A 27,199-nucleotide genomic window follows, 5' to 3' on the forward strand; every position below is an offset into this window, starting at 1 on the left:
TACTCACTCTGTGACATCACCAACCAATCACAGACTAACCTGCTACACAGACTGTGGGACTGCACTGTGCTCACTGTGACATCACCAACCAATCACAGACTAACCTGCTGCACAGACTATGTGACTGCACTGTGCTCACTCTGTGTCATCACCAACCAATCACAGACTTTCCTGCTACACAGACTGTGACTGCACTGTGCTCACTGTGACATCACCAACCAATCACAGACTAACCTGCTGCACAGACTATGTCACTGCACTGTGCTCACTCTGTGGCATCACCAACCAATCACAGACTAACCTGCTACACAGACTATGTGACTGCACTGTGCTCACTCTGTGGCATCACCAACCAATCACAGACTAACCTGCTACACAGACTATGTGACTGCACTGTGATCACTCTGTGGCATCACCAACCAATCACTGACTACTGCTAGGTACACACTATAAGCATAACTCCCATCCGTTTCTGCATTTGTCCTGTTACCTCCTTTATAGCACACCCAGCAGCAGAGAAACCTTCAGAACAAACTTCCATTAAATAAAAACAAAGGCACCGTACACGGCTTTGTGTAAGATGTCTGCTGACCATACACTAGGTCGAAATCGTGTACGAATGTACGATTTAGTGGCGTCGTATGATGCACTGTGTGCACATCATACATGTTTTGGGGATGGATGCGATGCGCGACCCCGTGGGTCGAATGTCGCATCCTGAGATCATATGTGCAGCCCATATTATCTGTCGTAATGCACATTGTACCTTGTTTTATACACATACAATGCATTGTATACGATCAGCATAATTTTTGACTGGCATTTCCTTCCAGGTGATCACATGCTTTTTGTGAGGCACACAATCGATTGATAGATTGTATGCTTCATCATATACACAAATTCCAAATCGTATGCCAGGGGCTTCCGGGGGATTGAAGGGTAATCGTATGATGGAATCGGATTGGATGCTTGTCGTCCTAATGTATGGCCAGCATTGGCCTAACTAGTGTTATTGTTTTAATGCCTGTGTGTAGAAGCCAGAAAGAGAGGAAGGAAAAAGTGACCATACATATTAAACTGTAATACTATCACTATTAAACTATATAACTCTCAGATAGCTAATACAAGTTAAATACAACATAAGCATACCTCCCATCTCTAGAAAGTTGGAAGGCGGGATACAGAGGCGTGCCTCTGAAAATAGGGGGCGTGGCCTTGTGGGTAGGGGGCAGGGCCTTGCAGAAGTGCCATGATCGCGGATCACGCACCTGTTTTCGCGGCTGTGGGGAGCATGCCAAGCGCTCTGTGAGCTACTGGCATGTCCCCTGTCCCTCTCTCCCAGTCTATTCACAGCTGCAGCGAATGAGAGAGGTCTCCCAACTGCCCCCCCCAACCGCAGGACACTGCGACCCGCAAGTGGGACAGCAGGACAGTCCCAGAAAAACGGGACTGTACCGCCAAAATCAGGACAGTTGGGAGGTATGCTTAAGTATCCACCCTTACCCAACACGCTAGACAGCTAGAAAGCGGTTACTGTGCCAAGTAAGTTTTGTCAGAGATTTGTACTTGAAAACAAGAGTGATGTATGAAATAAATCTGTGTGATTTGCAGAAACTTCTGAGAGGTCCCTTATTTGTCATTGGGGACCAGGAAACTGCATTATCCAAGGGTTAAATACTGCTATTGCCTTACATCAGATAGGAATGATTGAATGCAAGATAACATGCCCAACTAATGAAAATAAGCCTGCAAACAAAGAAATGTAAATAAAAGTAAAATCATTCATCCACCACTGTGACTCCCCTCCTTAGAAACCATACACACATCTTCCGCAAGGATATTATCCAAGACAGAGCACTCTGAGAAATGGTTTAAGCAGATGTTACATTTTAATATACGTACTGTAATGATAGGCATTTCTGAAAAAGCTGCTGTATGGTAAAAATAATATATGCTGTGCAATGTCTTCCAGGTTCTGCTTATGTGTCACATAAAAAGAGAATGCTTCACAATAGCAGCTGTAACCGCATGCTAAGAGTGACTGAGATTTTCTGTGCCAGGTACTTACCTGACCTAACAGCAGCCTGTCTGCACAGCATGTCATACATCGCTCACTACATGCACACAATTATTGGCTTAATAGTATAGCATTGGATTTGTATAATGAGCTGCTAAATAGAACAGAAAAACTTGGCAAACCTGCTACAAAGGAACGACTATACACTATACAGGAAATATATAAACACAAATGTATATGTAACTAGATAGACAGATAGATAGATAGATAGATAGATAGATAGATAGATAGATAGATAGATAGATAGATAGATATTCTACACACACCTATACACCGATCAGCCATAACATTAACGCCACCAGCCTAATAATGAGTAGGTCCCCCTCATGCCGCCACAACAGCACTGACTCATTGACTCCACAAGACACCTGAAGGTGTCCTGTGTATTTGACACAAATGGGGTCATTCATTCAGACACATTCAGACCCAGCTGCTGATGCGATCCGCAGCACAGTTTGCCGACCCCACACATTGTGGTCACAACCCCAATGAATGCGACTGCAATGAGACTGACAGCGGCGGGCGTTCGTGGGCGGAAATGCAGCATTGGGGGTTTAGAACGGGTGTGGACCGGGACCATTTTCCAGGCGGCTGAGTGACATCACAAACAGGCACTCCGATTAAAAAAACATGGAGGCCGACCGCCTGACAGCGCAGCCAGGGGTCAACCTTGGTTCCGATGTGTCTGCAATCTAATTGTGGACGCATCGGGAGGTGGCCTTACACATGCCGTCCACATGATAAAAAAAAGAAAACAGGGGTTTTACCTCACTGCGGGTGAGGCCCACAATTCACACCTTCCCACTGCTCCATGGTCCAGTTCTAATGCTTACGTGCCCACTATATGAACTTTTAGTGGTGGACAGAGGTCAGCAAGGACACTCTGATGGGTCTGCAGCCATACAACCCTGTACTCAAGCTGCAATGCACTGTGTATTCTGACACCTTTCTATCATAGCTGGCATCGGGTCTGCGCATGTGCAGTGGCTAGTGGGGGGAATTCAGAGTTGATCGTAGATGTGCTAAATGTAGCACATCTACGACCATTTACTCTAACATGCGGGGGGACGCCCAGCATGGGGCTAGTCCTCCCCGCATGTCAGGCCCTACCCCCTTGCCCCCCGCACAAGTACAAAAGCATTGCACAGCGGCAATGCTTTTGTACTTGATAAGCAGCTCCCTGCGCGTGTGATATCACGCAGCCGCTGCGGCCCGCCCCCCGCACGGTCCGGGCACGCTTGCGTTGCCCAAACTGCGCCCCCAAATGGCGACCAGCCACAGGCCTGCCCCCCCTCGCCCAGCGAACGCCTCTGCCTATCAATCAGGCAGAGGCGATCGCTGGGCTGAGATGCTGACAGCATCTCTGACATGAAGATGCGCACTGCGGCGCATGCATATCCGCAGTTCAGACACGATCGCCCGCTGTGCGAAACCGCACAGCAACAATCAAGTCTGAATTAGCCCCATTGTTCGCATGTGCGACCCTTCACCAAGCGATCCACATCCTGGTGATTGACAGCAGCGGCCATCAGGGGGGAAGGGGGGTGTCGACGTGGCATTTTAAGGGAGCGGTTTGTCGACTGCAGGTGTGTCTAGAGCATTTTCAGGGCGGCTGTGTGATGTCACACGCAGCCGATGCGAAACAAAAGATGGCGCTGGACAGCCTGCCTGCACAGCCAGGGGCCGTCCTCTATTCAATGCGTTCACAATTAAATTACAAACGCATCGTGGGGCGGCACAACAACACGCATGCTTGGTGGCCCACAGCATGTGAGTAAATGGACGCAGATTTTGCTGTGGAAGCAAGATCTGCATCCATCTCCGAATAGCCCCCATAGCCAGCTTTAACGTTTTCAGCAATTTGTGCTACATTAGCTCGGCTGTGGGACTGGACCAGGCTAGCCTTCTCTCCTCACACACATCAATGAGCCTTGTTAGTGTTCACTCTAGCCTTCTTTCACGGGGCGCTGCGCCCTGCCCCTTTTCTGAGTGGCAGAATGCGCCCTGCCCGTTTGTGCCCGCCCTGCTGATTACTAAAGGACTGCCTACTCACCGCCGTGCCGGGTGCGCTGTCACTGCCCCCTGCTCCTCCCCGCCGCTCTGTCACATTGCGCTGTCACTGCCCCCTGCTCCTCCCCGCCGCTCTGTCACATCGCGCTGTCACTGCCCCCTGCTCCTCCCCGCCGCTCTGTCACATCGCGCTGTCACTGCCCCCTGCTCCTTCCCGCCGCTCTGTCACTGCCCCCTGCTCCTCCCCGCCGCTCTGTCACATCGCGCTGTTACTGCCCCCTGCTCCTCCTCGCCGCTCTGTCACATCGCGCTGTTACTGCCCCCTGCTCCTCCCCTCCGCTCTGTCACATCGCGCTGTTACTGCCCCCTGCTCCTCCCCGCCGCTGTCACATTGCGCTGTCACTGCCCCCTGCTCCTCCCCGCCGCTCTGTCACATCGCGCTGTCACTGCCCCCTGCTCCTCCCCGCCGCTCTGTCACTGCGCCCTGCTCCTCCCCGCCGCTCTGTCACATCGCGCTGTCACTGCCTCCTGCTCCTCCCTGCCGCTCTGTCACATCGCGCTGTCACTGCCCCCTGCTCCTCCCCGCCGCTCTGTCACATCGCGCTGTCACTGCCCCCTGCTCCTCCCCGCCGCTCTGTCACATCGCGCTGTCACTGCCCCCTGCTCCTCCCTGCCGCTCTGACACATCGCGCTGTCACTGCCCCCTGCTCCTCCCCGCCGCTCTGTCCCGCCGCGCTGTCACTGCCCCCTGCAGCTGCCTTAGGCTTGTCGCGCTGATACACTGGCTGAAGGGGATCTGGTAAGCTAAGGAGGGCTGGGTTTGCTTCTCCCGCCGAGGCAAACCCAGCCCTCCCTCCTCTGTGTGCATGGATCAGTGTGGTGGCCATTTTCAACCAGCTCCGCGGTGTGTGAGGGGGGACCAGCGCGATCAACTCCCGCAGCATCAGCCCCCAGTAAGTAAAATTGGCACAAAAAAAGCAGAGATAAAAAATGTGCCCTACCTGGTGCAGTGTGTCTCAGTGCTCTCTACCTGGTGCAATGTGTCTCAGTGCTTTCTACCTGGTGCAGTGTGTCTCAGTGCTCTCTACCTGGTGCAGTGTGTCTCAGTGCTCTCTACCTGGTGCAAAGTTTCTCAGTGCTCTCTACCTGGTGCAAAGTTTCTCAGTGCTCTCTACCTGGTGCAGTGTGTCTCAGTGCTCTCTACCTGGTGCAATGTGTATAACGTGCTCTCTACCTGGTGCAAAGTTTCTCAGTGCTCTCTACCTGGTGCAGTGTGTCTCAGTGCTTTCTACCTGGTGCAGTGTGTCTCAGTGCTCTCTACCTGGTGCAGTGTGTCTCAGTGCTTTCTACCTGGTGTAGTGTGTCTCAGTGCTCTCTACCTGGCGCAGTGTGTCTCAGTGCTCTCTACCTGGTGCAGTGTGTCTCAGTGCTCTCTACCTGGTGCAGTGTGTCTCAGTGCTCTCTACCTGGTGCAGTGTGTCTCAGTGCTCTCTACCTGGTGCAGTGTGTCTCAGTGCTCTATACCTGGTGCAAAGTTTCTCAGTGCTCTCTACCTGGTGCAGTGTGTCTCAGTGCTTTCTACCTGGTGCAGTGTGTCTCAGTGCTCTCTACCTGGTGCAATGTGTCTCAGTGCTCTCTACCTGGTGCAGTGTGTCTCAGTGCTCTCTACCTGGTGCAAAGTTTCTCAGTGCTCTCTACCTGGTGCAGTGTGTCTCAGTGCTCTCTACCTGGTGCAATGTTTCTCAGTGCTCTCTACCTGGTGCAATGTTTCTCAGTGCTCTCTACCTGGTGCAAAGTTTCTCAGTGCTCTCTACCTGGTGCAGTGTGTCTCAGTGCTTTCTACCTGGTGCAGTGTGTCTCAGTGCTCTCTACCTGGTGCAGTGTGTCTCAGTGCTTTCTACCTGGTGTAGTGTGTCTCAGTGCTCTCTACCTGGCGCAGTGTGTCTCAGTGCTCTCTACCTGGTGCAGTGTGTCTCAGTGCTCTCTACCTGGTGCAGTGTGTCTCAGTGCTCTCTACCTGGTGCAGTGTGTCTCAGTGCTCTCTACCTGGTGCAGTGTGTCTCAGTGCTCTATACCTGGTGCAAAGTTTCTCAGTGCTCTCTACCTGGTGCAGTGTGTCTCAGTGCTTTCTACCTGGTGCAGTGTGTCTCAGTGCTCTCTACCTGGTGCAATGTGTCTCACTGCTCTCTACCTGGTGCAGTGTGTCTCAGTGCTCTCTACCTGGTGCAAAGTTTCTCAGTGCTCTCTACCTGGTGCAGTGTGTCTCAGTGCTCTCTACCTGGTGCAATGTTTCTCAGTGCTCTCTACCTGGTGCAATGTTTCTCAGTGCTCTCTACCTGGTGCAATGTTTCTCAGTGCTCTCTACCTGGTGCAATGTGTATAACGTGCTCTCTACCTGGTGCAATGTGTATAACGTGCTCTCTACCTGGTGCAATGTGTATAACGTGCTCTCTACCTGGTGCAATGTGTATAACGTGCTCTCTACCTGGTGCAATGTGTATAATGTGCTCTCTACCTGGTGCAATGTTTCTCAGTGCTCTCTACCTGGTGCAATGTGTATAACGTGCTCTCTACCTGGTGCAATGTTTTTCAGTGCTCTCTACCTGGTGCAATGTGTATAACGTGCTCTCTACCTGGTGCAATGTTTCTCATTGCTCTCTACCTGGTGCAATGTTTCTCAGTGCTCTCTATCTGGTGCATTGTGTATAACATGCTCTGCCTGGCGCAAAGTGTAGAATGTGCTTTATCTGGCGCAATATGTATAACGTGCTCTACCTGTCGCAGTGTGTATAGGAGGTTCTACCTGGTGCAGTGTGTATTAGCTGCACTACTCTGTGGTGTAATGTGAATTGCCACTATTATGTGGCCGTGCCCCTTCCCCACGAAAAACAAAGCCCCTAAATTTTTCGGCGCGCACTGTCCATTCTTTGTCATTTCAGAATGGGAGGACCAAGCATTATAGTATGTACCTAATTTTGCCCTTCTAACTGAAAAATGTGCCCTCCCGAATTAAAAATGTGCCCTCCCCGTGATCAGCACCCTGCCCTAAAAAAATCCTAGAGTGAACACTACCTTGTGTGTCCACGACCCTTTCGCCGATTCACCGGTTGTCCTTCCTTGGTAGGTGCTAACCACTGCAGACCAGCAACACATGTTTTGGAGAAGCTCTGACCCAGTCGTCTAACCATCACAATTTGGCACTTGTCACAGTAGCTCAGATCATTACGATTGCCCTTTATTCCTGAACACATCAACTTCAATAACTAACTGTTCACTTGCTGTCTAATATATCCCACACATCTTGACAGGAACCATTGTATCAATATAATCAATGTTATTCACTACTCCTGTCATGGGTGATGAATGTGTATAGTACAGAGTGTTTCAAAAAGATGGACCCCATTTGAAATCACCATATCTCTGCAACCATGAACCGCCCATGAATTATACTCATACCACTTGAAAGGATCGGGCATAGAGTTCCAAATGACTACCACTAGATGCCTCTTCCAAGAATGAATCTGTAATTGAGGTGCAGCATGCGTTTCAACTGCATTGTGGCACTGATCCGCCAATGTCAAAGAGCATTCGCCGTTGGCTCCGACACTTTGAGGAAACAGGCTGCTTATGTAAGGGGAAGACACAGTGCAACCACGCACTTCATAGGAAAACATGATAAGAATCCAAGAGAGTTTTCTGCGCAGCTCAAGTCCACTTGTCATGTTAGCCGAGAACTTGGGGCCCCTCATACGACTGTCTGGTATTTGTTAAGGCGATGTTTAATCAGGTGGCCATACCGGTTGCAAGTGGTACAGACTCGTTGTGCAGGTGACAATGGAAAGCATGTCAGAACATGGAGGATGAGAGCTTCTTACAGCATTTGACTTTTAGTGATAAAGCAAGGTTTCACCTAAGTGGTAAAGTTAACGGTCACAATGAGTGCATATAGGGATTAGAAAATCCACATAAAACCTATCTCGAAATGCTGCAGAACTGTCTCTTTCCACAACTTAAACAAGATTCTGGTGACTTCATTTTTTAGCAAGATGGAGTAGGTTCGACGTTTTCTAAATGCCTTAACGCTGCATAGGTTGCACGGGACCCCAAGACTTGGCTCTACACTCATGGCCCTCAAGATCCACAGACATTACACCTTGCATCTTTTTCTTGTGGGGACATATCAAAGAACGTGTTTTTGTGCCCCTGTTAGCGACTAATCTGAATGACCTCAATAACAAAATCACAGCAGTGGTGACTTCAGTGGAAGAAGACTCTCAAAGGCATTTGGGACGAATTCAACTATCGTCTCGATGTTGTTCTTATACCAGGTGGGAGACACATAGAACATTTATAAAATGGTTAATAACATTTGATAACTCATTAAACAGTTTGTAACTTTTTGTGTAATTGCCATGGTGAAGTATATTGTTTTGAAATTGGGTCCATCTTTTTGAAACACCCTGTATATTTACACACAAACACAAACAGGAAAAATGCAAAAAAAAAACAGGTACTCACCAAAAATAAAGAAATATTGTCCTGTTGCCAGGGTGTAAAAGTATTATAGTCCAAGCAAAAAGCAATAATTTGGAGACAAGTGTGATCCATTCTCAAGCTAGACATGAGAAATGAGCACACTTGTCTCTGAAATATTGCTTTGCACACTTAATAAACATTTGGTTATTGCAGGCTCCTGACTGCCATGTGTGTGTGTGTGTGTGTGTGTGTGTGTGTGTGTGTGTGTGTGTGTGTGTGTGTGTGTGTGTATATATATCTGTTCATGCACACATACTTACATACATATACAAAGAGAGATAGAACGGTATAAATTAGAAAAATACTCTATTCAGGTTAATCGTTTTTCTTTTTAATATAAGAATTGCACACTCCATTGAGTTATATAGATGCGGGTATCTGGAAAATAGTGATTTATGCTTTAATAAGCACAATCCGTAACCTGGGAACACATGGGAGTTGCTTCTCCCCTAAGCAAAGATATAAAAACAAAACATTAATTTCGCGTACAGGTTGTCAATGCCTCTCCTTGGCACTTGGCGTATTTTCCTGGAGAGAAGGGGAAAAGGTTCGAAGGGTACCATGGCACCAGGTCTAATCTGTCCAAAGACGTGACAGTGGAAAAGCAATAACTCATGGCTTAAGGTCTTGGGAGCATAAAGATTTTATGAGCAACAGATGTTAGGAGTGTATGTAGGTGAGTGAGTATAAATGGGAGCATGCACCATTCCTCTCCCTGTGCACTCCCACAGTGAGATTATTTGCTGTTCTTCGGTGCATAACAACTAGGAAACCGTGCAGAGGGTTTTAACCTCACTGCGGGTGAGGCCCACAATTCACCCTTTCACTGCTGTTTCATAAAACTGAGGGGTAGGACAGAAAATGTGTTAGAAAAGAGCCTGAAGTTACCTTGAGTCATTCAGATACAGTTGGTATTATTATTATCCTTTATTTGTAAGGGGTTCTGCAGTGCCCAATTACAAAGTTCATAAATAAGCAAAACAAGAAAACTGTGACTTATAAGGTGGGTACACACAAAGCAATGTGCTCTATGAGTGACGTTGCCTAGTGTTTCCCCCTCCCGGCCAGTGCATACACAGAGCGATATGATGACCAAATCGCTCAGTGACGTCAAGCCGCGGCAGGGCAGGCAGCTTTTGGACGACAGCCCAAATTGAGCTGCATGCACGGCCGACAGCGAGGGTCGTTAATGACCCGTGGGCTGCGCATCGCTTGTCTTCAGCGGCATACACACTTGCCGGGAAAGTAAAAGACGTCACTCAGGAAGGGTGAAAATGAGCGACGTCGTTTACTTTCTCTGCAAGTGTGTATGCACCTATAGTTCAAGACACCATAGGACAAGTACAGTGTATATAAACATTTCTGCATCAGCAGACGACACTGAAATAAGTATCAGGGTGGCAGAAAACCAGGGTCTGGCTGGCAACTTTTAGCCTGGGGGGCAATTGAAATCAAGTGGCCCAGGCTTCTCTACCAACAAGGTTTATTGAAGCATCAAGTGTCATATAAGCAGACAACACAATGAACAATGGGGGTAATTCAGAGTTGATCGCAGCAGAAAATTTGTTAGCAGTTGGGCAAAACCATGTGCACTGCAGGGGGGGGGGGGGGGGGGGGGGCAGATATAACATGTGCAGAGAGAGATAGGTTTGGTTGGGTGTGTTCAAACTGAAATCTAAATAGCAGTGTAAAAATAAAGCAGACAGTATTTACCCTGCACAGAAACAAAATAACCCACCCAAATCGAACTCTCTCTGCACATGTTATATCTGCTCCACCTGCAGTGCACATGGTTTTGCCCAACTGCTAACAAATTTGTTGCTGAGATCAACTCTGAATTACCCCCAATAATGCAAGTACATATGACAAAAAGATACATAATAGTATAATGCAGTGTTTCTCAAGGCACCCCAACAGTTCAGGTTTTAAGGATACCCATGCTAAGGCACCTGTGACTTAATTAGTACTTCAGACAGTTTGATTATACCATCAGTGCACAAGCAAGGATATCCCTAAAACCTGCACTGTTAGAGTGCCTTGAGGACCATGTTTGGGAAGGGTGTGGATCATGGGGTCGACAGTCATTAGGTCGACCACTATTGATCGACAGTCTGAAATACTGTAGGTCCACACAGTCATTAGGTCAACATGGATAAGGTCGACATGCGTTTTTTTATATTTGTTTAGTGCTACTTTCTTCGTTAAGTGACCTGGAACCCCAATTAGTGCACCGCGTTCCCTCGAATGGCTCGCTTTGCTCACCATGCTTAGGGCAAGGTGCCTCAATCCACTATCTCTGCACTTGGCACAGGTTACTATTCCCAATCGTAGTCCACGTGGATCGTAAAGTATGAAAAAGTAAAAAAATTAGCACATTTTTTGAAAAACTCATGTCGACCTTTGTTATGTCGACCTATTGACCACGTTGACCAATACTTGTCGACCTAAAGACCGGATACCACTTGGGAACCAGTGGTATAATGATACTAATGATACATAGAATCATTATAACAAAAACAAAAAAAAGGAGCCATTTCGCTCCATCATACAGAGATCCACTAGATCACAGGTTCTCAAACTCGGTCCTCAGGACCCCACACAGTGCAGGTCTCCTCAAAGAATCACAAGTGACATAATTATCTCCATCTGTGGACCTTTTAAAGTGAAAGAATAGATGTGTTGGATTCAGCACAAGTGGAGATTCATCATATATAATTTGAAAAAGACCTAAATAACAAGTCCTAAGGTAACTATTCCTTGGTTTTATATTAGGCGGTGCACCCTGAGTCAGTGGAAACAATTGAATAAACAAGACAGAGAAGAAGACTCTTTTTTGGGCGCACTCTTAAAACTACGATAATGGGGTATATTTACTAAGCTCCCGATTTTGACCGAGATGCCGTTTTTTCTTCAAAGTGTCATCTCGGTTAATCTCGGTCATTTACTAAACACTAATCACGGCAGTGATGAGGGCATTCGTAATTTTTTGCAAGTTCAGGTAAAAAATTACGAATGAATACACCATCGGTCAAAACGCGGCTGTTTAAGTATGAATCTCGGTCATTTACTAAGAAGTGCAAAGCCAAAAAAGAACAAACACTGCCGTGAAAAATTACAACTCGTAAAAAAGTGCTAAAAAAAAACAGACCTTTTTTTTTTATTCGTGATTGGATAGGCATGCACGGATCCATGAGATCCGTGCATGTATATCAGTGGGAAGGGGTGGGAAAGTGCTTATTTTTTCAAAAAAAATTGCGTGGGGTCCCCCCTCCTAAGCATAACCAGCCTCGGGCTCTTTGAGCCGATCCTGGTTGCAGAAATATGGTGAAAAAAATGACAGGGGTTCCCCCATATTTAAGCAACCAGCATCGGGCTCTGCGCCTGGTCCTGGTCCCAAAAATACGGGGGACAAAAAGAGTAGGGGTCCCCCATATTTTTAAAACCAGCACCGGGCTCCACTAGCTGGACAGATAATGCCACAGCCGGGGGTCACTTTTATACAGCGCCCTGCGGCCGTGGCATCAAAAATCCAACTAGTCACCCCTGGCCGGGGTACCCTGGGGGAGTGGGAACCCCTTCAATCAAGGGGTCCCCCCCCCCCAGCCACCCAAGGGCCAGGGGTGAAGCCCGAGGCTGTCCCCCCCCATCCAATGGGCTGCGGATGGGAGGGCTGATAGCCTTTGTTGTAAAATAAAAGATATTGTTTTTAGTAGCAGTACTACAAGTCCCAGCAAGCCTCCCCCGCATGCTGGTACTTGGAGAACCACAAGTACCAGCATGCGGCGGAAAAACGGGCCCGCTGGTACCTGTAGTACTACCACTAAAAAAATACCCAAAAAAACACAAGACACACACACCGTGAAAGTATAATTTTATTACATACATACACACATACATACATACATACTTACCTTATGTTCCCACGCAGGTCGGTCCTCTTCTCCAGTAGAATCCAAGGGGTACCTGTTGAAGAAATTCTACTCACCAGATCCAGTGGTCCAGGCTCCTCGGCAAATCCAGGGTTAATCCACGTACTTGAATAAAACAAAAAAACGGTTGCCCGACCACGAACTGAAAGGTGACCCATGTTTGCACATGGGTCACCTTCCCACGAATGCCAGAAACCCACTTTGCCTTCTGGCTAAGTGGGTTTCTTCAGCCAATCAGGGAGTGCCACGTTGTAGCACTCTACTGATCAGCTGTGTGCTCCTGTCCTCACTGACAGGCGGCACACGGCAGTGTTACAATGTAGCGCCTATGCGCTACATTGTAACCAATGATGTGAACTTTGTGCCCTGCGGTTGACCTAAAGTGACGTCACCGCTGAGCAGAAAGTTCCCATCATTGGTTACAATGTAGCGCATAGGCGCTACATTGTAACACTGCCGCGTGCTGCCTGTCAGTGAAGACAGGAGCACACAGCTGATCAGGAGAGTGCTACAACGTGGCACTCCCTGATTGGCTGAAGAAACCCACTTAGCCAGAAGGCAAAGTGGGTTTCTGGCATTCGTGGGAAGGTGACCCATGTGCAAACATGGGTCACCTTTCAGTTCGTGGTCGGGCAACCGTTTTTTTGTTTTATTCAAGTACGTGGATTAACCCTGGATTTGCCGAGGAGCCTGGACCACTGGATCTGGTGAGTAGAATTTCTTCAACAGGTACCCCTTGGATTCTACTGGAGAAGAGGACCGACCTGCGTGGGAACATAAGGTAAGTATGTATGTATGTATGTGTGTATGTATGTAATAAAATTATACTTTCACGGTGTGTGTGTCTTGTGTTTTTTTGGGTATTTTTTTAGTGGTAGTACTACAGGTACCAGCGGGCCCGTTTTTCCGCCGCATGCTGGTACTTGTGGTTCTCCAAGTACCAGCATGCGGGGGAGGCTTGCTGGGACTTGTAGTACTGCTACTAAAAACAATATCTTTTATTTTACAACAAAGGCTATCAGCCCTCCCATCCGCAGCCCATTGGATGGGGGGGGGACAGCCTCGGGCTTCACCCCTGGCCCTTGGGTGGCTGGGGGGGGGGGACCCCTTGATTGAAGGGGTTCCCACTCCCCCAGGGTACCCCGGCCAGGGGTGACTAGTTGGATTTTTGATGCCACGGCCGCAGGGCGCTGTATAAAAGTGACCCCCGGCTGTGGCATTATCTGTCCAGCTAGTGGAGCCCGGTGCTGGTTTTAAAAATACGGGGGACCCCTACTCTTTTTGTCCCCCGTATTTTTGGGACCAGGACCAGGCGCAGAGCCCGATGCTGGTTGCTTAAATATGGGGGAACCCCTGTCATTTTTTTTACCATATTTCTGCAACCAGGATCGGCTCAAAGAGCCCGAGGCTGGTTATGCTTAGGAGGGGGGACCCCACGCATTTTTTTTTGGGATTTTACATTGTTTAATTAAAAAAAAAAAAAAAAAAGAACCCCAGCACGGATCACACAGATCCGGCCGAGATTGATTGTTAAAAAAAACGGCAGTGTTTTGCTAATCACTGCCGTAAAATTAGGTAAAAAAAAACGAATGACATCGACATCGGAAGAAAAGAAAAACCCGAATACGACAGCTTAGTAAATCCATCGTAATAAATTCAAAAAGTTGCAGTTTTACACTGTCGATGTCATTCGTGATTGAACTTTGACCTATTTTCGGAAATTACGAATGTTAGTAAATGTACCCCAATGTATTAATAAAGATTAATAAAATATTTTAATTACATTTAACTTTTATTAATGATGATGTGTAGATATATCCTAAGAGAAATGTATACCAGGAAGGGATGTCAATATTATCCACAAAATGGATTAGAAAGATGAAATATAAGAGGGAGTCAGTGTAATTACAATAAATATTGCAGATTCCTCTGATTAGTTATTACAATGTTTATAACATATCTAATATAGGAAGCTAGAATATCACGCCAAAACTCCAGGCCAGGTCCGTCTCTTACTATTCTACACTTTATAATTAAATTATAACACATATATAACCTAGTGGGTGGATGGCATATTTTTAGTTTGAATAGATTTCCAAGATGAAAACAATTAGTATGGAAAGAAGTTACAGAAGGTGGATCTGCTGATAGTGTTAGGCACAGAGTCTAATGGTGTCCTGATTTCTAACACACCTGATATTCCCAGGAGGTCTCCCATCCAGGTACTAACCAAGCCCAACACTGCTTAGCTTCCAAGATCAGACGGTATTGGGTGTAGACAGTGTGGTATGGTAGTAGTATACCTTGTGATGACTCAGGGATCACTAATGAGAGTCCACCTAGCACTTAAAGAAGTGCAAGAAATGGTTAAATAATTTTGAGTATAACAGAACTGATAGTCAGAAAAAAAGTACAGAACGGATGTGCTGTCACTGTTAGATAGGGGTCAGATATAGCCGGAAACCTGTCTACGCCCAATACCGTCCGATCTTGGAAGCTGAGCAGTGTTGGGCTTGGTTAGTACATGGATGGGAGATCTCATGGGAATTCCAGGTGTTTTAGAAATCAGGGCACCAGTAGACTCTGTGCCTAACACTAACAGCAGATCAACCTTCTGTAACTTCTTTCCATACTAATTGTTTTCATCTTAGAAATCTATTCAAACTAAAAATATGCCATCCAACCACTAGGTTATATATGTGGTATAATTCAATAATAAAGTGTAGATTAGTAGGAGACTGACCTGGCCTGGAGTTTTGGCATGATATTCTATCCTCCTATATTACATATATTATAATCATTGTAATCACTAATCAGAGGAATCTGCAATATTTCATGTTTCCAATACATTTTGTGGATAATATTGACATCCCTTCCTGATATACATTTCTCTTATGCTATATCTACACATTATCATTATTTTATCTTTATTAATACATTACTGACGTTTTAAGAGTCTTCTGCTCTTTCTTGTTTATTCAACCTTTTAAAGTGTGTCAGTTAGTAATGAATACACCTGTGCTCCTGCCGGGTTACCTGCAAAACGTGAACTGTGTGGGGTCTACTGCATTAGATTAAGGGACAAGATAACAAAAGATTATAAAAGCAAAAGAGAAATATGCCTCGCCGTCTCCCCTATCCCTACCTATGGTTCCCAAGGGTGCATTTGTGGCAAATGGGACATTCATTTGCATTCAGCGATATAAGTCTAAGAGGAACTAGGAGCAGTGAGCAGGACTCTGAGTCTGTGAAGAACATCTTGTAAGATAGTGCAGCATGGGGGTGGTGGTGTCACCAGGAAGCAGCAACAGTGGAGCAGGATGGTAATGGAGAGGAGCACTGTGCACAGACTATATGGGATGTGTCTGTGGATGGGGAGAACAGGGAAGCACACAGTGTAGGATGTAGTGAGGGAACAGGATAAAACTCTGAACACCCACTGCCTCTCCCTAGTCACCTTCTGCCGCTCTCTTCCATCCCCATTACCTACTGCCTCCCTGTCACCCATTGCTTCCCACTGCCACCCTCTATTATCCCGTCACCCAGTGCCATCTCCATTACCCATTGCATCCCCCTGCCAACCTATGCCTCTCCCTAATCATCCTCTGCCATCCTGTCACCCCATTCTCCTGTCCTCCCACTGCCTCCCTCCACCACACTCTGCCTCCCTGTTACCGTATGCCTCCTCTGCCTTTCCCTAGTCATCCTCTGCTATCCAACTGTCAACCTCTGCCTACTCCTGCCACACTACCCTCTGCCTCCCCGTGTTACCCTATGCCTCCTTCTGCCTCTACCTAGTCACCTTATGTCTCACTCTGCCATCCCCCTCACCCCCTGCCTCCACCTGACACCCACTGTCTCTCCCTAGTCACCCTCTTCCTCTACATGCCAACCACTCCCTAAACCTCTCTCCCACTGCTACCCCCTGCCACTCCATGTCATCCCTGTCACACACTGCCTTCCCTTGCCAACCTATGGCTCTCCTTGTCACCCTCTGCTTCTCCCTAGTCACCCTCTTCCATTCTTCTGGTCACCCTTTGCCATTCCCCTGTCCCCCACTGCCATCCTCATCACACACTGCCTCCCCATTAACCTATACCTCCCTCTGCTTTTCCCTAGTCACCCACTTCCTCTCCAGTGTCACACCCTCTGCCTCTCACTACTAACCATCTGCCACCCTGTCTCACTCTGCCAACCCCTATCACCCAGTGCCTCTACATTGTCACCGCCTGCATCTCCTTGCCTGCCACTGCCTCAACCTCTCTTCCACTGCCACCTTTTGCCTTTCCCTGTCACTCACTACCATCCACTGTCTCCCTGCCCTTCCAAAGCCTTCACAGCAAGAATAAATGTAACATTTACATGAATATATATATAAAAAAAACACATGCAGGGAAGGGAATCCATAAGAAGCGCATCCCTGCAATTGTGTAATAAATAAAATAATCGCATTAGTGGTCAATTCACTTGTGATCTGCTGACCCCACATGTGTGGTGGCCATTCTGTAAGTACTTTGCTGGGGTCCTGTAATAAGTTTTATTGTCCCAGAGCACAATATTTTGAAAACCTCTGGCTTAGATTTTGTGCTTTATTGCATTATTATCTTTTTGTTATGTTTTGTCTGTGTGCTCACCCCCTTTTAGCTCCACCTTTCAATATTGACCCCCCCTATGCTTTGGATGTTTAATGATATTCCAGATGATTCCCTTTTTCATTCTCAAGCTTTAGAGGCACATACTGTAGCACCGTTACACCAGAGGCAGATAAAAACCTGACCCAATGCCCCAGCTACTGACACATATCAAAATGGCAGCAGTGGCCATTTTCCCAGTGGTATCTTCTGCAGCCAGCGCCGAGCTGATGGAGCAGTAAGTATAATTAAATGGTCCCATGTGTACAGCACACCTTGCACCTATTATAGATATGCCAGTGCATGCTGGTACATTGTGTCATCGTAACACTGCACCGTGTATAGCGATATTTCGGGCCATAGGTCAGCAGATTGGCTGGAAACACATGGTTCTGATGTGTACCTGGTCTTATCGAGTTCTGGACATATTGCAAAGTGTGACATTATATAGTTTTTGCCTAAGGTGATGACACTTAGAACTGCTCTGTCTCTTTTTGAATCTTATACCCCTTTAACACTGAGCCCCTAACAAGGAATATTGCAAGGCCAACACGGGTCCTGGCTTGGTGTGAAAGGGACTACCCAAGTTCGTTGCCCCGAGAATTCGACCAGAGTTGAACCCAGGACCAGCCTGGGTAGTCTTCAATGGGAAAGCACAACACGGAAAAAGTATGCAGACTGCCAGATCACTGGTGGGGGGAGATGTCAGCACCAAGCACCGGCAAATGGACGAACCGGCAATAAACCGTGTCTATCCTGCAATGTTAGCATGGTTTCAAGTAGCTGGACACAGCTTCAAACAGTGTTCAATAACCCAGGTTAGGGCTCGGATTATTGGTGTGAGTCCAAGTCTTAAGTGGCAAACACTAGTTCACCATCATGAGGGTCTTTCCTACTTTGCCCTCCAATGGCAGGAAGAATGTAAACTTGATTTTTGTGAGGCGTACTGGCTGAGAGTCTTCTTGTACACATTTGTAAGTTCCCAAAGTGACTCTGTTCCTGACACTAAGCACACATTTCTAAGTCAGGTGGTACAGGTGCCCTCTTGTATTATAAAGAATATTCCCAAGCTTGCCAAATATTTGTTGGAGATGTGGTCTTTCTCCCACCTCTCTTTTCCATATTCGGTGTGAGTGGCCTGCCATTACTTCCTTCAGGCAGCATGTATTTACAGTTTATCACTCTGACTGTCCCAAATACTACAACAGATTTTAAGTTTTGTATTTTTGAATGTCACTATCATGCCCATCTCTACTGAAACATCTTAATACTTCCCCAAAGGCAATCACTCCAGTGTACAGGAGTACCACCACCACTCTGCTGCACAGGAAGTGGTTTAGGAGAATTGACTTATACATGGAGATGGAATTCCTATCCTTATCGGCGTCTGATCACCATTTAGAGATTACCTCGACATGGTTTCATTGGGTGGAGTATAAATTGATGATTATTTGCACTTCATTAATTCTTCTTAATACCCCCTATCCCCCCCTTCTTCTGCCTATTGTTCTTTCCTTTGTCCTTTCTGATTTTGTCATGTAAAACTGTACCACTGTCACTGGTGTGTTTTTTTATTGTTATGTGACTAGTCTACTGTATTGGTACTTAATAAAAAAAAAAAAGAAATTGAAAATGTTACGGTCATTTATTAATATAAACCTTGGGATTAATATATTCATGTTTGTTAACAGACAAAAATGTAAACGCACTGAGGTGAAAGAGTAACTAAGCTATCTGATAAGGGGTATTGAGACCACATCAAGCCAGGTATTTAGAGATGTCCTTTAACCACTTACTGTAACTGACAAAGGGGTCTATTTACTAAGCCTTGGATGGAGATAAAGTCGCTGGAGATAAAGTACCAGCCAATCGGCCCCTGACATTTTTCAAACACAGCCTGTGGCATAACAGTTACCAGAGACCAGCCGCAGCAGGGGGTACAGATCACCCACATGCCGCCGTGCTCTGCAAAGGCACCGTTTGGCTTGGGGGGGAGAGATATATTAAAAAAAAAATAACTGAACAGTGACACATGGGGAGGGAATCACTAAATAGTGTGGGCCCATTGACATTGGGGGTGGGGGCTGTGCCCCATGGATCTATAACCAGTAGGGGGTGGGGGGTGATAATATTGGAGATTATTTTGCCACTGTGGGGCTATTTCTACATAGGTGATGGAAGCATTATACAAGGGGGGGGGCCTATTGACACGGGTGGGGTGCAAAACATCCCTAAATATATATTTTCAAAATAAAATATTTAAATATACTTAAAAAAATACATTTTGAAGTTTATTAAATAAATTTTTTTTAAAAAGTAAATTTCTGACTATTTGTTTTTTTTGGGGGAAAAATAATCAGTTCAGTGTTTAACTAAAATAGAGTTCGAAACACTCTTTAGCTTCATCAAAACCAGTATTTAGTAAATAGTTTGGAACTATTCACTTGAACATGGTTAGATTAGAGGAACTTTTGGATCATCTGGAGTGGCAAAAGCACTATCACAATAGACACTACTGAGCCTCGTATATCTGATTACTAGTACACCTTGGTAAGTATAAAGCCAAGAACATTGGGAAAAGTGTGCTGCCATTCATATGACCAATTTTTCACCCCTACCAACCCTCTGAATGACTGATTCACTAGGAGCTGAAGACATTCCCACTGTGTACAGCTACACTCTACCCAATGTATAAGCATGCAGGATATAATAAAAACTGAACAGGCCAATCACTTGATTAGTCATTTATTGTAGATCCTTTGCCTATATACTGTGGAAGTGTGCATTTTGGGGACAGGACCAGTATCTGATTGCTAGGAACCAGAGACATCAAAGTCCCACACTATATACCTGGCTATGGAGGTATGGTGGTCACTGACCCTTCCCTATTAGCTGATCTTTGTAGGGATGGCCATCAAAAACCTATGATTTGCAACCATCTATGTTCCTGATTCGATGAAAATGCTTTTTCCATTCAATGCCGAGACTTAGATGGCTGGCACCATCACAAGTTTGTTTCTGATGGCCGCTGACGTCTATCATGCTCCTTAGGAAGGAGTGTCCATAGCAGTGGACACTTAAGGCTTGTACTAGCAAAGAATCGATGGTTAAACAATGTGATAGCAATGCCACCACGATCAGATTACAATATGATAGCAATGCCACCACCATCAGATTGTCAACAATGACAGGGGGATAGGGACTTGACATGCCAACATGGTAGTAATGCAGTTTACAGTATTGTAACTGCGTTGGCTTTAGCACTTGGAACATGATGCTTTACCGTCATGTTTAAAGTTGTAGAGCCGCCACTGTTACAATGCTGTAAACTGTCCTTCATCCCCTATTCTATGGCTATTCCTTCATCTGTGTGCTAGAGAGGAGACATAACCAAGTTGCTTTATGGCATTTTACTACTAGTACACATTTTTTGTTGTAAAAGGCTTAGGACAGGGATGAGGAACCTTCGGCCCTCCAGCTGTTGTTTATCTACACATACCAGCATGCCCTGTAACAGTTTTAGCATCGCCAAATAGCAAAACTGTAGCAAGGCATGCTGGTATGTGTAATTCAACAACAGCTGGAGGGCTGTAGGAAGAGACAATGGAATGATTATGCTGCTTTGATACATTAGTTAGCTTCCCATAACAGATTTTATGGTAACCACATGCAGGAGCGATGCTCTATCAGGTATCATCTACACAAGCCTAGCTTTCCATGCCAAATGATGCCAGCTCTCATTTGCCCATGTATAGGGATCGTAGGCTAAGAGTTTACACAGGATCTTGGTGCTTTTGTCATTGCAGTTCTCCAGCATGTTTTACAATCCAGATTTTTGATGCACTTTATTAATAAAGAATATAGGAACACAATTCCCAGAAAGGAAGCAAGAGGTAGCTTTTATAGGTCTAAGTAAACCTCATGTCACATGTGGGTTTCAGGTTCCACATTTTAAGAGCATATATGAACTGGATCACAAACGCTAAATGCAACGTGATGCTCTTTATACTGTACCCATGCACAAGCAGCAAAGTGTGGCTCCGGTTATGTGCCAACTGCTTTCAATTGCACCTGAGAGCCCTAAATATTCTGTGTAAGTAACAGCCTGGCATCTCTATCTAATCTAGAATATCCTGATATTTCTCCTTAAAAGGAGTGAAATTTAGAATCCTTGGCCAATGTGCTTTTGGAAAAATGTACCCATGTAAAGGAGCCCTCATTGTTCAGAAGACCTGTTGCATGGTATTCCACGCACAATGCACATGTGAGGAGGGCGCGCTTAGTATACCTGAGGATTTGGTCTAATTACTCCTGTACTGATCACACAACTTCTACTGCAGGCACAGTGGTATGCGGATAACATTCCGCCTGTTGTGATCCCGGCTGTCTCAATACTGATGCTGGGATCCTGACGGGGGTGGAATACCGGCGCCCTAGGTGATTCCCCCTCTATGGGTGTCCACAACACCCATAGAGGGAGAATAGAAACTGTGGCATGCGAAGCGCGCCTGACATTCGGCAACCCATGTGGCGGTATTACATACCGATCCCGGCACAGCCACCAGAAGAAAGAAGCAAAATGACACATGTACTGCTTTTTCCTATTGCAACAATTTGCAGAAGCTTCATGCACAGTCATAGGCATTAATGTTCCTTATGTATATGTTTGAACAAGGATTTACAATTATTGGAATTATTTAAAAAAAAATGTAATCCAACAGCCCCCCTTCAAACTTTTTTTGAATCCTACAGTCTCCAAAAAATTTTCATGCCACCCCCAGGCTAAAAGTTTTTACTGAGAAATTTAAAATTAAATTTCAATTAAGTAAATTTTGTTTATATGTCATCCTTCGGTTTAATTATGTCTGTCTGTGCACATATTTCATGATTTTAAGCCACCAGCACTGGTTTTGCCTATTACATTGACCATAAATAATTTAAATTGGTCCTGAACCACCAACCTGAGGCACCCCTGCAAGTGTCCCGAGGCACCCTAGGGTATCACGACACACAGTTTGGGAACCACCAGAGGCGGATTGGCCATAGGGTTTACAGGGAAGATTTCCGGTGGGCCGACGCACCTGTGGGGCCTCTTTTGTTTGAGGACATGTGGTCCTTTTTATAGACATAATGAATAAGATGCAAAATAATTTGCATATATGAAAATTACTTTGCCACTTAGCCTGTGATTGCAGATGATCTAGTATGTGCTCTGTCTGCCTGCTTGGCTGACATATAAGATTGAGTGAATAGAGATTGGGATACGGTTGGTGTAATAAGCAAGAAAATATATCTTTCTAAAGAATGATATAGTTTCCTAAATTATGAAGGTGTATCATATAATGTGCTCATAATATTTAATGTTATTTCTTTTTAACTTCCCCCTTGATGCTGGACATGCCCACTATCTGTAAAGTCTTGGGGGGAGGGTGCTGCTGCCATGGTCCGTGGCTAGACGTTACACCTCTGGTGCTGCCCAAGTGGGGCCACTAGTACAAATGTTTTTCCAGGGCCGCTTTTTGTTCCCAATCCGCCCCTGGGAACCACTGACCTAGACTATGAGCCCCTATAGTTCTCACTGAAGAAAAATGACAAATATTGTCAAAACAGTCTCTTTCTCAAGTTGAACAGTCAGACTGCCGAACAATGTCTATTAAAGAAGGAAAAATGTAGACCGAGGTGTTTAAAATACTGTAACTTCCAGGAGCCTGAGAGTAAAATCTTGGAGCCAATAGGATATTTTATGGAGCCAGGAAAAATATGCCTCAGTTGACACGAACAGTAAATGCAAAAAACAAACAAAACAAAGTAAGTTAGGCAACAACAGTAGTTTGTCAGGCACATGGGCTGTTTGGTGTCTGGGATTTGTCCAGCCTCTGTATAGGAATGAATATACCATGTATTAAGAAATAAACAAACATAACTTACTGCCCAGACAGGAGAGGTAAATCCAAGAATCGCGGCTCGGGTCCCCTCGCCGACATAAGGAATGACATTTTCACCCAGGTGTGTATCTCGAAAAACAGCTCGCAAAATATTTAAAGCGTGAACCTAAGAGGGAGGAATAAAAACACAGCACTTAGTTGTGAATATTGTTGACAGTGTACATAGAATTTTGGTGCGGATAACAAGGTGTGAATTTGTTAGCGACTGCAACCAGCAGACTGCATGAAAAAAATCAATTTACAAACCAAAATGATCAGACATAAGTGGAAACATTCTGAAGAGGAACATGACATTGTTTATTAAGTTGCTGCTCACGCTGTGACATCATAAAATGTAACACAAGCATGTGATCTTTCACCAGAACGCCCACTGTCCAAAACTTACTGTAAACTACTGTTCCAAAGGAAAAAACATAAATGCAGCTATAGTTCAATGGCACATACTGTATGACAGTGTAATACCATCTATTTTCTTTACTCCACCAGCTGAGGCTCTCAACTGTCCCAGCAGTGACTTCCCTTCACTGTCTGTTGGGGCAATTGTCCATCGGTACTCCCCATCTTTCAGCAACATGATGCTCTCTGACACTGGTACTCTGCCCCTCTTACCCTTTTTCCTGTAGTACTTTTACTCTTTCTCCAACCTTTACTGGCACCTCTGCCCTGGAATGGATGGATGCCTTGAATTCTCCTATGATGGCATATGTCACAGCATCCACACCTGGAACTCTGGAGGAGCGCAACGCTCCCCCACCGTCGCGGCCCCCATGAGTCTCTCCAACAGTCGACTACTGGCCCTGTCACCAGTAGTCCAAATGTCTGTGTCATCAGGGGGCCTTAGCCTCATGCTCTCTCCGTAGGAGGCGGAACAATTAAAATAATCAGCATGAATAATATTGAATATATTTCAAAACCACTGTGCGTTATGCTTCAAGCTTCATCACCTACAGATCCTCATCACAGTTTAACAATTTTTCATGGGTGACCTATAAATAGATTTGTGCTGTAATGGGAATGCATCTGCATACTATGATTGGGAATTGGTAGTATAGGGAAACATTTTTTACCTATGTTTATTAATGTTATTAGTAGCTTTAATATAGCTTGTATGTTATTCTCACTGGATTCACTTCAGGTCTTGGCAATGATTGGAAATTGTACATTTTATTACTACAGGTATGTACAATAAATGTAATGCGTAATCAATTAGAAATCCTTGCAGAAAACCAACTGTTTTTGGTTAAAAACACATTTGCACATGTTTTTCTACTTAAATCAATGCTTGGATCTCAGCCACATATCTTGTTAATAAATAATAGCTCACTTCAAAGTTATAATCTATTATTACCTTATTATAAAAACGTTATCATTACCTAATACACTACTTTACCTGCGAGCATAAAATATTCATTAATTTAATGAACATAAATCAATCTCACATCCCAAATGTGCTGTCAAATAGTTATAAATTCAAACCAAAGTGCCTCGGGTGGTTCTGGGAAATGTCCCAGACTCTCTTGTAACTAAACATGTGACATGGATATTCATCTGGTCTTAAACACAAGACTCAATAGGGGATTGTGCAATTTAAAAAAAAAAAAAGATAAGAAACGAAAGCTATAAAAGATGTAGACATAACCGATCAAAGACGCTTAAAGCATAAATACGAACAAGTAAATACTGTACATCAGAAGACTGCAGAGACTCAGTGATAAAAGTCAGAAATATGTTTCAGCTTTTGCTGCGGTTTGCAGAAAAAGTGAGATCTTGCTTCAAGATGCTCGTATAGATTAACATGCTAATGGTAGCGTGCTTTCCACTTTGCAGATTAACCCACGAAGTGTGCGGGTCAGCATTAGTAACTCAATGCCCTAGTTAAGTCAGACATTCGTAAAAAAAAAAAAAAACATAAGTGAGTGTGAATTGTGCAATAATGGAGCCAGAATGATCACACTGACAATTATGGTGTGACATGCTGACTTTCTAAAGCATCAGGGGCCAGTACTTACTAAACAGATTGATAAAATATCATGAACGGTCACTAAATGAACGTTAGAAAAAGACAATCTTTTTTTTTTTTTACTTACTGAATTGTCAAATGATAATTAAAAGGATGCATAGAGAAAGAGGGGGGAGGTGGAAAAGTAGTTCAGGACAAAAGTCCTCATACACTAGCCTCAATACATCATGTGACGCGAGACGCCTGGCAAGCCTGAGCCGCCAGGTTCGGTGCGATTCTGTAAACGCTGGGCATCAGTTTTACATATATTTATCCAAAAATGTGTCCTAGTCGCAATATAATGTGACTAGGATGCACAAGGAGACTGCGCTGATATGTCTGTGTGTGACTGAGTCTGCATACGGAGCTCAACGGATTTTGGCATGGAAAAAAGCCGGGGGCCGCTGCATCTTCGTATACAGATTCAGACTCATCTCTAGCACAGTTGCAAGGGACCTGGTTCGTAGAGGGGGTCTGTTTGGTGCAACTGCAGCAATAATGTTTGAGGACAAATCTGTATTGTAAAAATTGAATACACAATACTGGAAATATTCATATAAATTCATATGTGAAAACTAACAGACCATTCCTGACCAAGTTTGGACTCTGCTTTGAAAGAATTATAGCCAAATGGTAGGTAGGGAGGTGATATACAGCGGACAGTGCTGGAAAATAGGCTCACAGGCCAGACACACGCACTAACAGTGCTGGACAACAGACCCACAGGCCAGACAGACACACGCACTGACAGTGCTGGAAAACAGACCCACAGGTCAGGCACACACACTGACAGTGCTGGAAGATAGACTCACAAATCAGGCAGACACACTGACCACGCAGGAAGACAGGCTCACAGGACAAAACATTAACAGTGCCGAAGACCGATTCACTGGAAAGTCACACTGGCACTGTCCTGGGTGACAGGCTCACTGGTCAGACAGACACACTGACAGTGCTCCACTCTTATCCACTCCACTCATATCTCCCCTCCCATAACTGTTTGCTGGGCGGGCATCTGATCACATGGAGTAGACATTAAAAGGCCCTACACACTGGCAGATAATACTGCACTATATGAACGTTCTCGTTCATTAATGAACGAGAACTCGTTCATATCGTGCAGTGTGTAGGCACCAACGTTGAACGATGCGCGGCCCCACGCTCGTTCATAGTTGATGCCCCGTCGCTTATGCATGCAGGCCAATATGGACGAGATTGTTCATATTAGCATGCATTGCTATGGCGCCCCTTCACCCCCCCCCGTCACCCCCCCCCCGCCGCCAGGTGGCCCGTCTGCCGTATCAAAGGTCGGGCAGCTCGGTGGCGGGTCGCCCAGTCTGTAGGGCCCATTAGCCCTGTCTGCTCTGACACAATCTGTTCTGCTACTTCCTGAACTAATCCCATCCCTTCCCTCTGGTAGCAGCTAGTGGAGTCCATAGTTGGACAATCCTTTTTAGCACCCCGGGGGAAGGTTCTGGACAATAGGAAGCCCTCCTAAAGGCACCCCGAGTGTTTTAGTATATCGTGAACAGTAGTCTCTCCCAATCCTGGCATGTCAGATCTCTTAGTTTAAAAAAAACAAAAAAACATTTACATAGGTTGCGGACTATTGCCAAGCGTTAGTGAAAGCCTGTCTTGTATGACTTCTACGAATAAGCAGCCCTGTCCCCCATTTGCTAAGTAAACTATGACAACCATACAAGAATAAGCAATGAGTAGTTTAGAATGGTAAGCAAAGACAAGAAAGGAAATGTATGCATTCTTGTATGGCTAGCTGGCCTAAACAAAACTCATAACTTACCAAGATTTAAGGCCCAGATTTATGAAGCCTTGGAGAGTGATAAATTGCACGGTGATAAAGTACCAACCAATCAGCTCCTAGCTGTCATTTTTCAAACACAGCCTGTAACATGGCAGTTAGGAGCTGATTGGCTGGTACTTTGTCATTGTGCTATTTATCACTCTCCAAGGCCTGATAAATCTGGGCCCTAATTTGCTAAAATGGGCTAGTTTAACTGTTGCGATGACAATGGAAAAAAAAATGACAGACAATAGTAGAGACAATGAATCTC

The 27,199-nt window shown here is 45.4% G+C and overlaps 1 protein-coding gene and 1 pseudogene across 5 annotated transcripts in view; both read right to left on the reverse strand.

Annotated features, from left to right (window-relative positions):
- THADA (THADA armadillo repeat containing) overlaps positions 1 to 27,199 on the reverse strand; it is a 1,252,206-nt gene that overhangs the window by 748,774 nt on the left and 476,233 nt on the right. For all 5 annotated transcript variants that reach the window (XM_063918333.1, XM_063918332.1, XM_063918334.1 and 2 more), the window contains exon 25: positions 23,112 to 23,234. In XM_063918333.1, coding sequence (XP_063774403.1) covers positions 23,112 to 23,234 — 123 coding nt within the window. The remainder of the gene's footprint in view (positions 1 to 23,111; positions 23,235 to 27,199) is intronic.
- Positions 14,734 to 14,852, reverse strand: LOC134912520 (5S ribosomal RNA; annotated as a pseudogene).

Source organism: Pseudophryne corroboree, chromosome 4, assembly GCF_028390025.1.
Source record: "Pseudophryne corroboree isolate aPseCor3 chromosome 4, aPseCor3.hap2, whole genome shotgun sequence".
Lineage (NCBI taxonomy): Eukaryota > Metazoa > Chordata > Amphibia > Anura > Myobatrachidae > Pseudophryne > Pseudophryne corroboree.